Source organism: Orcinus orca, chromosome 12 (genome assembly GCF_937001465.1).
Source record: "Orcinus orca chromosome 12, mOrcOrc1.1, whole genome shotgun sequence".
Classification (NCBI taxonomy): Eukaryota; Metazoa; Chordata; class Mammalia; order Artiodactyla; family Delphinidae; genus Orcinus; species Orcinus orca.
Window position 1 is genome coordinate 18364307 of NC_064570.1, and position 12978 is coordinate 18377284.

General features: G+C 36.3%; 1 protein-coding gene and 1 long non-coding RNA gene across 6 annotated transcripts in view; one reads left to right on the forward strand and one right to left on the reverse strand.

The window, feature by feature from the left end:
* The window catches only part of LOC117196520 (uncharacterized), a 194841-nt gene that overhangs the window by 166588 nt on the left and 15275 nt on the right, over positions 1-12978 (forward strand). The window lies entirely within an intron of this gene.
* Positions 1-12978, reverse strand: part of ADGB (androglobin) — a 134475-nt gene that overhangs the window by 100314 nt on the left and 21183 nt on the right. For 4 of the 5 annotated variants that reach the window (XM_033405334.2, XM_033405325.2, XM_033405343.2 and 1 more), the window contains exon 6: positions 2796-3043. In XM_033405334.2, the coding sequence (XP_033261225.1) occupies positions 2796-3043 (248 nt within the window). The remainder of the gene's footprint in view (positions 1-2795; positions 3044-12978) is intronic. The other variant, XM_033405350.2, reaches the window with a different exon arrangement.

Below are 12978 nucleotides of genomic sequence, written 5' to 3' on the forward strand. Positions count from 1 at the left end.
CAAGCTTCTGCCACATCTATTTTAAATAACAACGAGAACCTTCATCTCCACCTCCACTTCACTCTTAGCTTGTAGAGAATAGAAGCCTTTTGTCAGAAACCCTCAGCTTCTCCCTATCAAACCCATTCATCCACTGAATGTGCATCTGTCCTCTCCCATGCCCTGTGCCCACCCATTAGGATGGAGGAGACTTTGCTCCCTGGTTTGGTCCAATCCCTTCACCTGGGCTCTCTGGAAACTTACACTATGGCTGTCATCTCAACTGCATCTTCCCAATCACTTAAAAATACTTCTTCATCAGGTAAAAATTTAAATATCTTTCACGGGTCCCCTACATTCCCTGTCAGCTTCCACTTTGTCGCTCTCCTGTTCTTCACAGACAAACTCCTAACAGGGGTGTTTATAAATTATCTTACTTCCCACTTATTTCTTAACCTCTCCAACATGTCTTCCACTCCCATCACTTACCAGTGCCCAGTGACCTCCATATCACAAAATCCAGCAGAGAAACTTGAATTCTCCTCATATTTCAACTCTCAACACTACTTGACACAATCTCCCTGATTCTTAAAACACTCTTTTCCTTTGACTTCAGTAGCAACATGCTCTGCTGGTCTTCCTGTTTCTCTGGTCATCCTTTAACCTCTTTTGCCAGCTCATTATTTGGTACCCAGTTCTCAGATATTTAGCTTCTTTAAGGCTGAGTCTTAAGCTTCTTAGTCTTCTCACTTTACGCCATCTCCTTGGGAATATCATTCATTGTTTAATTTGGCACGCATTTGTCAATGATTCCCAAAAGTATATCACCAGCCTGGAACTCCTGACATGAAAGTACACTTGATTTCTTAAAGGCACGTCAAATTCAGTATGTTCTGAGTCATTCTGTGATCTCTCCTCATAAAGCCGTTCCTCTTTTGGCATTACCCCTCTCAATAAAAGGTACTACCATCTATCCAGTTTTGGAAGTCAGAATTTTACACATCATCTTTGCCACATTCTGCCATTTTTTACGTTTTAAATATCTCTCAATCATTTACTTTATCTGCCTCTCCACTATGACTGTCCTATTACCCTACGCCAAGCTACTATTGTCTCTGAACTGAGCTGATGCAAAGGTCTCCAAATTGTTTTTTCTGAGCTGATGCAAAGGTCTCCAAATTGTTTTTTCTATGTCCACTCATGTCACTGACTCTCCACCCCCATGTGCACACCAAGTTATTTTCTTCTCAGAGAACGAGAATATCCTTTTGAAAATGTGAAATAGATCATGACTCAACCCTAAACTCTTCATTAGCCATCAATTGCTCCTTGGTAAAGATCAATCATCTTAACATGACCTGGAGGATTTGACATGATCGTCTCCTATCTACTTCTCCAGGCTCTTCTTAAGCCACTTTATTCCACACATCCTCTCCTCCAGCTAAACATATCTTCTACCAGGTCTTCCAAATCATTGTCATTCCTGCTACTTCTTCATAATATTTATATCTGCTGTCTCCTCTACCTAGAATGCTCTTCCCTTCTCAGTCCTTAATCTTCCTTCAGATATCCCTATCATCTTTGCAAACACAGCTCAAAATTCCTTAGGGAATTCTTCTTTGATGCCCCAGACTAGGTCTTTCATATGAACTCCTAAAGTTTCCTGTATTTCCCTTCAAGACTCATGTATTGGTATGTATTTATGATTTTTAAAATTAATGTTAGTCCCACTCACTAAACCTTAGTTCTAGGAAGTGAGTTCCACACCTGATTTTGTTCATCAAGTTATCACTAATTCCTGGAACACTTACCGATATTCTCAGCAAGTAGTATATTGAATGGATTGTTAAATGGAGGGATGGATAGACAGAAGTTAACTTGTGATACATGAGAAAGGGATTCCAGGTTCAAATTAATTTAGGATACACTGGGTAAAACGAATTTAAACTGGCTTTTTTTTTGCTTTCTTTTATAAACTAATGCACATTAGATCATTTTAAATGGCACTGATGATAGGCAGATATCACACACACAATTTTTTTGTATATTTTTGAGGAACATTTACAGTAATTATTTCTGGGCAGTATATGGTTAGAAATGCTGGTTGATAAGATCTAGATAAGGACAAAATATCAATATCTTATAAAACATAAACATTTGAAAGATCATTATAGATGCTATCACAGTACATAAAAAAGCTGAGTATCTTCTAGTATATTTAACTCTACTATACAAGCATTATTGTTCATATGTATGACTATATGAAATATTTTAGAAAACATAAAATAAATAATGATTAAATATATTTCCCACTTAAGAAGAAATGCTCCTACACTCTGTAAAATAACTCAAAAAATTTTTTTCCAGATTTTAACTTTCACCTTACAATAACCTGCAAATCATAATCTAATCTGTGTCTATTTCACACTTCCTGAAAAGGAAAACAGGACAACTTTTCTCCTTTGGTATTCTGGTCCTTTCCACTCTACATATAACATATAAGAAAGATGTGTTTAAGGGAAATTGAAAACTTAATGTGTTTTTCTATATTAATAAATATATTAATTGAGTATCATCAAAATATATAATTGCCTTTGATTTTTAAGGAGAGCAAAATATAGTAGAATAATTAACATATGGTAAACACCATTGCAAGTTCTAATATCTTAGAAAGGACCTTAATTACATGACTGTTTTCACAACACTTATATAAATATAATGACAATAAATAATCATTAAATTAAGCAATGACTAAACTATAAAGTGTTTATATATAACACCCATATTGAATAACATCATGATATAGAATGTCTTACCCTTTAAAACTCTGTCACTTTTCTCAGGTAATTTTAGTGTTGTTGCTGAAACTTCAGGTTTGAATTCCTTGCCATCTTTCATTTCTTTGCCATCTTTCACTTCTTTCCCATCCTTCATGTCTTTTCCTTGTTCTTTTAATTTGGCATCTGTGTCTGTTATTTTGCTTTCAGAGCTGGACTCATCTGACAGCTTAAACTCGGGCAATATTTCTCTCAAGAGCTCCCAAACTTTGTCCGTATATCCTGGGCTTAGGTAAAAAACAACATTAATTTCCAAATTAAGCTTTTTATTCCACATCAAGAATTGCTGACAGAAAAAAATTAACTTGCTACTTCAAAAAACCAATTACAATAGTTTCTTCACATGTTAGTTAAAAACACCATTATGTGCTTATTTATTCAACAAGCTTTGATTGAGTGCCTCCTCTGTGGTGGGCTTTGCTGATGCAAGGAGACCAAACACAGAGTTCCAATTAAAGATGGTGATGTAGGAAGATTCTGAACTCACCTCTTCCTATGGACACAACAAATCTACAGCTACATACAGAACAATTTCCTCTGAAAATAATAAAAAAAATTAGGTGAGGAATTCCTTCATATCTGGCAAATGAGAAAAAAAAACATAGTGAAATGGCTAGGAGAGGCTGAGACACAGTCTTGCCATAAACCTCACACAGTGTGGGCACACACAGTTTGGAGGGAGCTCACATCCCTAAGCTTTTCCCTGAAGAGTGAAGGGTTTGAACCCCACATAATGGCACCCCAACTTTTAAGACCTGCAGATCAGAGACAAGCTCCCAAAACATCTAGTTTTGAAAGCCAGCAGGGCTTGCATCCATGAGGCCCACAAGGCTATAGCAAACTCAGAAAGAGTTCTTAAAGGGCTGTCATGGACTCACCCATCCCAGGACTCACCCATCGAAGAGCACCCAGTAGGAGACTTTAATATCCCACTTTCACCAATGAATAGATCATCCAGACAGAAAATCAATGAGAAAACATTGGCCTTGGGACTTCCCTGGCAGCCCAGCGGTTAATACTTCGTGCTTCCACTGCGGGGGGAGTGAGTTTGATCCCTGGTCAGGGAACTAAGATCCCACATGTCACGTGGCATGGCCAAAAAAAAAAAAAAAGAAAACATTGGCCTTGAATGACACATCAAATAGGATGGACTTAGAACATATAGAACATTCCACCCAATAGCAACAGAATACACATTTTTCTCAAATGTACACGGAACATTCTCCAGGACAGATCATGTGTTAAGTCACAAAACAACTCTTAATGAGTTCAAGAAGACTGAAATCATACCATGCATCTTTTCCAACCACAACTGTATGAAACTAGAAATTAATTACAAGAAGAAAACTGGGAAATTCACAGCTATGTGTAGATTAAACTATATGCTACTGACCAACCAATGGGTCAAAGAAGAAATTTAAAAAATGCTTTGCGATAAATAAAAATGGAAGTACAACACAACAAAAATACAACAGATACAATGACAACAAATACAACAAAGCAAAGATAGTTCTAAGAAGTAGTTCTGTGAGAGTTCGTAGCAATACATGTCTACATTAAGAAATATCATCTCAAATAAACTACCTAACTTTACACCTAAAAGAAATAGAAAAAAAAGAACAAAAGAAGCCTAAAGTTAGTAGAAGGAAGGTAATAACAAATATCAGAGTGGAAATAAATGAGAGAGACTAAAAAGACAGTAGAAAAGATCAAAGAAATTAAGAACTGGTTTTTTGAAAAGATAAACAAAATTGACAAACCTTTAGACTCACCAACAAAAAAAAGAGAGAATACTCAAATAAAGAAAATCAGAAATGAAACAGACACATTGTAATTAATACCACAAAATACAAAGGATCATAAGAGACTACTATAAACAAATATACCAAACAAACTGGACAACCTAAAAGAAATGGATAAATTCCTAGAAACATATGATTTACCAAGACAAAGAAATAGAAAATCTGAATGGACTGATTACTAGTAATCAAAAACTTCCCAACAATGAAAAGTCCAGAATCAGAGAGCTTCACTGGTGAATTCTACCAAACATTTAAAGAAGAATTAATACCAATACTTCTCAAATTCTTTCAAAAAATAGAAGACAGGGGAAAATGTCTAAACTCATTTAACGAGGCCAGCATTACCCTGATATCAAAATCAGACAAGGATATCACAAGAAAAGAGAACTACAGATCAAAATCCTTGATGAACATAGACACAAAAAATTCACAACAGAATGTTAGCAAACAATTCAACAATACATTAAAAGGATCATACACCATGATCAAGTGAGATTTATTCCTGGGGTGCAAGAATGATTCAACATGCATAAATCAATCAGTGTAATACATCACAGTAAAAAACATGAAGGATAAAAATCATACGGTCATCTCAATAGATGCAGAAAACCATTTGACAAATTCAACATCCATTTATGATGAAAAATGCTCAACAAAATGGGGTTAGAGGGAACACACCTCAATATAATAAAAGACATATATGACATGCCCACAGCTAACATCATACTTAATGGTGAAAAGCTGAAAGCTTTTCTCTAAGATCAGGAACAAGATAAGGATAGCCACTCTCACCACTTTTATTCAGCACAGTATTGGAAGTCTAGCCAGAGCAATAAGGCAAGAAAAGGTAATAAAAGGCTTTTAAATCAGAAAGGAAGAAGTAAAAGAGTCATATTTACAGATGACATAATATTATATATATAGAAAACCTTAAGAAACTCCACCCAAAAGCTGTTAGAATAAACAAATTCAGTACAGTTGTAGGATACAAAATCAATATACAAAAATCTTTTGCATTCTATACACTAATAATGATCTAAAAGAGAAATTAGGAAAACAATCTCATATACAAGTGCAGCAAAAAGACCTAGGAATAAACTTAACCAAGGAGGTGAAAGACCTGTACACTGAAAACTATGATATTAATGAGAGAAATTAAAGAAGACATAAATAAATGAAAGATATACATGGCTTATGGATTGGAAGAATTAATATTGTTAAGATGTCCATACTACCAAAAGCAATCTACATATTCAATGCAATCCCTATCAAAATTCCAATGACATTTTTCACAGAAGTAGAATAAACAATCCTAAAATTTGTATGGAACCACAAAATATCCTGATTAGCCAAAGTAATCTTGAGAAAGAAGAACAAAGCTGGAGGCATCACACTTCCTGATTTAAAACTGTAATACAAAGCTATAGTAGTCAAAAGAGGATGATATTGGCATAAAAGCAGACACATAGATCAATGGAATAGAATAGAGAAGCCAGAAATAAACCCATGCATATATGGTCAATTAATTTATGACAAAGGAGCCAAGAATATAATGGGGAAAAGTACATTCTCTTCAATAAATGGTGCTGAGAAAACTGGACAGTCACATGCAAAAGAATAAAACTTGACCGTTATGTTATACTATACACAAAAATTAACTCCAAATGGATTAAAGGCTTACAAGTGAGACCTCAAACCATAAAACTCCTAGAAGAAAGCATAGATGTTAAGCTCCTTGACATCAGTCTTGGTGATAATTTTTTGGACTTGACACCAAAAGCAAAGACAACAAAAGTAAAAATAAACAGGTGGACTATATCAAACTAAAAAGCTTCTGCAAAAAAACAAAACAAAACAAACCTACAACAAAATGAAGAGACATCCTACTGAATGGAAGAAAATATTTGCAAATTATATATCTAATAAAGGGTTAATATCAAAATATAAAAAGAACTAATTTAACCCAATAAAATGACTATCCAATTAATAAATGGGCAGAGGATCTGAATAGACGTATTTCCAAAGAACATATACAGATGGCCAACAGGTACAATGAAACATGCTAAACATCACTAATCATCAGGTAAATGTAAATCAAAACCACAATGAGTTATCACCTCACACCTGTTGTAATGGCTATCATCAGAAAGACAAGAAATGACAAGTGTTGGCAAGGATGTGGAGAAAAGGGCACTTTCATTCACTGTTGGTGGGAATGTAAATTGGTGCAGCCAGTATGAAGTTTCTTCAAAAAATTAAAAATAAAACTATTGTATAATCCCACAATTCCACTTCTGGGTATTTATCCATAGGAAATGAAAACACTAACTCAAAAAAACAGATGCACTCCCATGTTCACTGCAGTATTATTTACAATAGCTAAGACATAGAATCAACATATGTATCTACGGATGGATGAATGAATAAAGAAAGTGTGGTATTCATATACACAATGAAATATTGTTCAGACATAAAAAATGAAGGAAATCTTGCCATTTGCAACAATGTGGATGGACTTTGAGGACATTATACTAAGTGAAATAAGTCAGACAGAGAAAGACAAATATTGTATGATCTCACTTATATACAGAATCTAAAAACAAACAGCAAAACAAACAAAAATGAACTCACTGATACAGAGAACAGATTAGTGGTTGCCAGAGGCAAGGGGTAGGATTTGGGCAAAATGGTGAAGGTGTTCAAAAGGTACAAATTTCCAGTTATACAATAAATGAGTCATGGGGTGGTAATGCACAGCATGGTGACTGTAGTTAACAATACTGTACTGTATATTTGAAAGTTGCTAAGAGAATAGGTCTTAAAAGTTCTCATCACAAGAAAGAAAATGATAGCCATGTGTGGTGCTGGGTGTTAACTAGATTTGTGTTGACCATTTCTCAATATATACAAATATTGAATTATTATGTTGTACACCTGAAACTAATATATTGTTATATGTCAATTACATCTCAATAAAAATAAATAAACAAGCAAAGAAACAAAGAAACCAAAATAAACAAAGAGACCAAACATATGGCCCTAGTCTCAAGGCTCACTCAGTCTGGGAGGGGAGAGAGGCATGTCACACACATGACACGGAAAGAATATGTATTTGAGCATCTGTTAAGTGCCAGGCACTTTCCTATATATTATCATTTAGATAAATGATCTCTATGTTACTTCTCTGTGGAATTTAACAATATTTTTACGTTCTCTAAACTCTTTCCTGAGGCTTCTACAACATCATTCTTTTCTAGTTTCTATTATTATAGAAATCACTTGCAGACTCCTTTGAACACTCCCTTTCCTCTGCTCACTGCTGACCAATTAGGGCTGCTTCCCCAGAGTTCTCCTCAATATGCTCTTGATAGCCTATAGCCTTTCCTCAGTGAGTTAATAAGCACAACCATATTTTAGGTTCACCTGTACTTTTATGTAACCCTCAAATCATTAGCTCCAGCTCAAACCTCTCTCCAGAAGAGAAGAGGTTGTGTACAACCACCTAATAGACATCTATCCAAAAACAAACAACTCGGACTTCTCTGGTGGTGCAGTGGTTAAGAATCCGCCTGCCAATGCAGGGGACACGGGTTCAAGCCCTAGTGCAGGAAGACCCACATGCCATGGAGCAACTAAGCCCATGCACCACAACTCCTGAGCCTGCGCTCTAGAGCCTGCAAGCCACAACTACTGAGCCCCCCTGCCACAACTACTGAAGCCCACGTGTCTAGAGCCTGTGCTCCACAACAAGAGAAGCCACTGCAATGAGAGGCCTGCGCAGCGCAACGAAGACCCAATGCAGCCAAAAATAAAATAAATTTATAGAAAAGAAATCAAAAACAAACAAATCAATCAATTAAAATATCCTGCCACCATCTTCTAGTTTTCAATCAAGTTAGAAAACTGAGAATGACCAAGTCTCTCTCCATGAAACTCTCATCAAATAAAAAGTACGTCCCTTAGATCCTACCTCCTCCTACTGCAATTGACAACACTTTCTCCATTCTTTTATTTTTTTAAAATATCTTTATTGGAGTATAATTGCTTTACAATGTTGTGTTAGTTTCTGCTGTATAACAAAGTGAATCAGCTATACATATGCATATATCCCCATATCCCCTCCCTCTTAAGCCTCCCTCCCACCTTCCCTAACCCACCCCTCTAGGTGGTCACAAAGCACAGGGCTTATCTCCCTGTGCTATGGGGCAGCTTCCCACTGGCTATCTATTTTTACATTTGGTAGTGTATATATGTCGATGCTACTCTCACTTCTCCCTAGCTTCCCCTTCCCCCCCACATCCTCAAGTCCGTTCTCTAGATCTGTATCATTAGTCCTGCCCTGCCACTAGGTTCATCAGTACCAGTTTTTTTTTAGATTCCATATATATGTGTTGGCATACAGTATTTGTTATTCTCTTTCTGACTTACTTCACTCTGTATGACAGACTGCAGGTCCATCCACTTTATTACAAATAACTCAATTTCATTCCTTTTTATGGCTGAGTAATATTCCATTGTATATATGTGCTACATCTTTATCCATTCATCTGCTGATGGACATTTAGGTTGCTTCCAATCCTGACTATTGTAAATAGTGCTGCAATGAATATTGTGGTACACGTATCTTTTTGGATTATGGTTTTCTCAGGGTATATGCCCAGTAGTGGGATTGCTGGGTCATATGATAGTTCTATTTTTAGTTTTTTAAGGAACCTCCATACTGTTTTCCATAGTGGCTGTATCAATTTACATTCCCACCAACAGTGCAAGAGGGTTCCCTTTTCTCCACACCCTCTCCAGCATTAACTGTTTGTAGATTTTTTGATGATGGCCATTCTGCCTGGTGTGAGGTGATACCTCATTGTGGTTTTGATTTGCATTTCTCTAATGTTTAGTGATGTTGAGCATCTTTTCATGTGTTTGTTGGCAATCTGTATGTCTACTTTGGAGAAATGTCCATTTAGGTCTTCCACACATTTTTGGATTTGTTTGTTTTTTTGATATTAAGCCGCATGAACTGCTTGTATATTTTGGAGAAAAGACCCCGAATAGCCAAAGCAATCTTGAGAAAGAAAAATGCAGCTGGAGGAATCAGGCTCCCTGACATCAGACTATACTACAAAGCTACAGTAATCAAGACAGTGTTGTACTGGCACAACAACAGAAATACAGATCAGTGGAACAGTATAGAAAGCCCAGAGATAAACCCACGCACATATGGTCACCATATCTTTGACAAAGGAGGCAAGAATATACAGTGGAGAAAAGACAGCCTCTTCAATAAGTGGTGCTGGGGAAACTGGACAGCTACATGTAAAAGAATGAAATTATAACCCTTCCTAACACCATATACAAAAATAAACTCAAAATGGATTAAAGACCTAAATATAAGGCCAGACACTGTAAAACTCTTAGAGGAAAACGTAGGCAGAACACTCTATGACATAATTCACAGCAAGATCCTTTTTGACCCACCTCCTAGAGTAATGGAAATAAAAACAAAAATAAGCAAATGGGACCTAATGAAACTTAAAAGATTTGCACAGCAAAGGAAACCATAAACAAGACAAAAAGATAACCCTCAGAATGGGAGAAAATATTTGCAAACAAAGCAACTGACAAAGGATTAATCTCCTTTCTCCATTCCTATCACCACTTTCTCTGTAGAAGCCCTTGGCAAAGACTTCTGCAATACTGCACAAACCAGTTCCCCTGCTCCAGTCCTGAGCCATCCTCCAAAATCACAAGTCTGATAAGATCATCCTCCTGTCTAAAATCCCTCAGTGACATTCTGTTGTGAAGATTTCTTAACTTTCTCTATTTGGTTCCAGCATACCTCTCCACCCCATACCCATCCATCCTCCAGAACCCAGCACATAATCTAGTCCTGCAGGACAATGTGCCTTTCTGGGACTACACCCTGCTCCCTTGTAGTTTCAGGCTATTCCTTCTTCTCTGAGTTGGCTTTCCTACCTCAATAAGCTGCACTAATTTCAACTAATCCTTTGAGGTCAGTTTAAGCATTACTTTCTAGGGAAATTAAGCTATACATTCCTGTCCTGGATTCCCAAAGAATCTTTTACAAACTTCTAGTTTAGCCTTTTAAAATATTTTTGAAATTACTCTATCAACGAACATTTATTGAGAACATACTATGTAATGGCCATTCAGTGTCATTTCTCTAAGCACAGAAGTCTCAACATTGAGAAAGACAAAAAGGGTCCCTATTCTCATGCATCTTACCATCCCAGTGGATGGATACAACTGAGAGAGAGAGAGAGAGAGAGAGAGAGAGAGAGAGAGAAGATAACAGGCAGCTATAACTTTCAAGATGAAAACAAAATAATAAACAATGGGATATGGAGTCATTCGGGAAAGAAATAATTTAGATGGGATAGTTGAGAAGGCCTATCTGAGGAGCTGATAGTTAAGCTTGGTGATATCTAAATGTTATGACATATCCAACCAAGTAAATATCTGATGGACGATCATTCCAGGCATAAACAAAGAACAGTTCATGTAAAGACCCTAAGGGAAATGAGTTTAGCACATTTGAGAAACAGAATGAAGATGTGGGTGGCCAGCTAGTGGTTGCCAAGACAGTTTTCATTTTTGCATTTAATCCCATAACAGCTCTGCAACATAGGTAGTACAATCCTAATTGAAGTTTAAGAGGTTATAAATTTTATGCAGTCACAAATGATAGACTACCAAATGACAGAATCAGGATTAAAATAGATCTTTCTGAATCCAAAACCCCTGTGTTTTTTCCCACCTACAATGTAAAAAATGTTATGCTGTGAAAAAGAAATATTCATACACCAAAGGATGAGACTATACAACATGTTGGACAGTTAGGCTTAAATATGGGGTGGTGGAGTGCTCTATTCACAAATGAATTACACCAAGATCAGAGAAATTTGTGGAGAAAAGCATCATCTCTTCATTTGAAATTGTCAGACTTCTAATAGCCACTCTGTATTTCTAGTATAATACGGAGAGTTAGAAGGTGTTTTTTTTTTTTTCCAAATGATAAAACAGTGCTAACTGTAGGAAAACATAAGAGGCAGGTCAACAGTTGCAAATAGAGCAATGTCTCCCTTTGGTACTTCTATGGGAGAGGGAAGGGAAAGGCTGTCTGTTGAAGATGCCACAAAACACTTTTCACCCTAATTGATTTTCATATGGAAAAAGTCAGTAGTGAACACAAGTATGAAACTTGAGTACTCTAATTCTCCTGGACCTCTGTAAAACCATGACCATGACAGGCGAAGCCCCTCAGGGGCTGTCTCTGCACAATCGAATCCTTTGTAGGAAGAGAGACATCCCACTTCTGAACATGCCATGGCTTTGATCATGTTGTTCTCCTGCTTTCCCTGTCCCTTTCCTTCCGTCCCCTCAAATCAAACCCAGTCAATGGTAAAGGCTCAGATCAAGTCAGAACTTTCTCCATGATGCCATACGTGACCTCCACCTGCATACTTGGCAGATGGTGATTTCAAATTAAACATTTCTTGACAATCACTATTATACTGTTCCATGACATTCTTTTCATTTAAAATTATACACTTATATACACATGAGTTAACGCTGTGATTTTATAGTGTAATTGTAATTTTAAATTACATGCATAGTGTAGCAGAATGTTCATAACAAAAAATCCTACAAATCATGACATAAATCAAAGAGAGTATATATCTTTTACTTTCTGGGTACATTTAGAAGTAAAATGATAAACTTGAACATCTGAGTCAGTCTCATTTTTTTAGACTTTTCTCTGTTTCCAAAGGTTGATTATTAACTACCATACATATATCTATATAATATTAAATAATACAGTGATAATCATTAGAGGGAAAGAAACTTGCACTAATTATATCTCTACCATACATCAGTTACTTTTTCTGACACTCTGACCTACTCAATCCTGAGAACAACCCTATAAGACAGGTCGTTTTTACCTGCATTTTACATATGAAAAAACTAGGGCCCCAAAATGTTATATTACTTGCAAAATTCACACAGCTTGAAATTGGAATTACAAGAATGTAAGTTTAGCTATATAGTTCTGACACCAAAGCTCAAGCTTTTTCCCCTTATATCATTTTCATAGACATTTTATAAGCAACCATAAATTGATGCAAATTGAGCATCTAAAATCCTTCAAAATTTTCATTTAATTTCATTATTAAACTGGTCTTGGGACTTCTCTGGTGGTCCAGTGGTTAAGACTTCACCTTCCAATGCAGGGGGTGCGGGATTGGGGAGCTAAGATCCCACATGCCTCATGGCCAGAAAACCAAAACAGAAGCAATATTGTAACAAATTCACTAAAGACTTTAAAAATGGTCTATATCAAA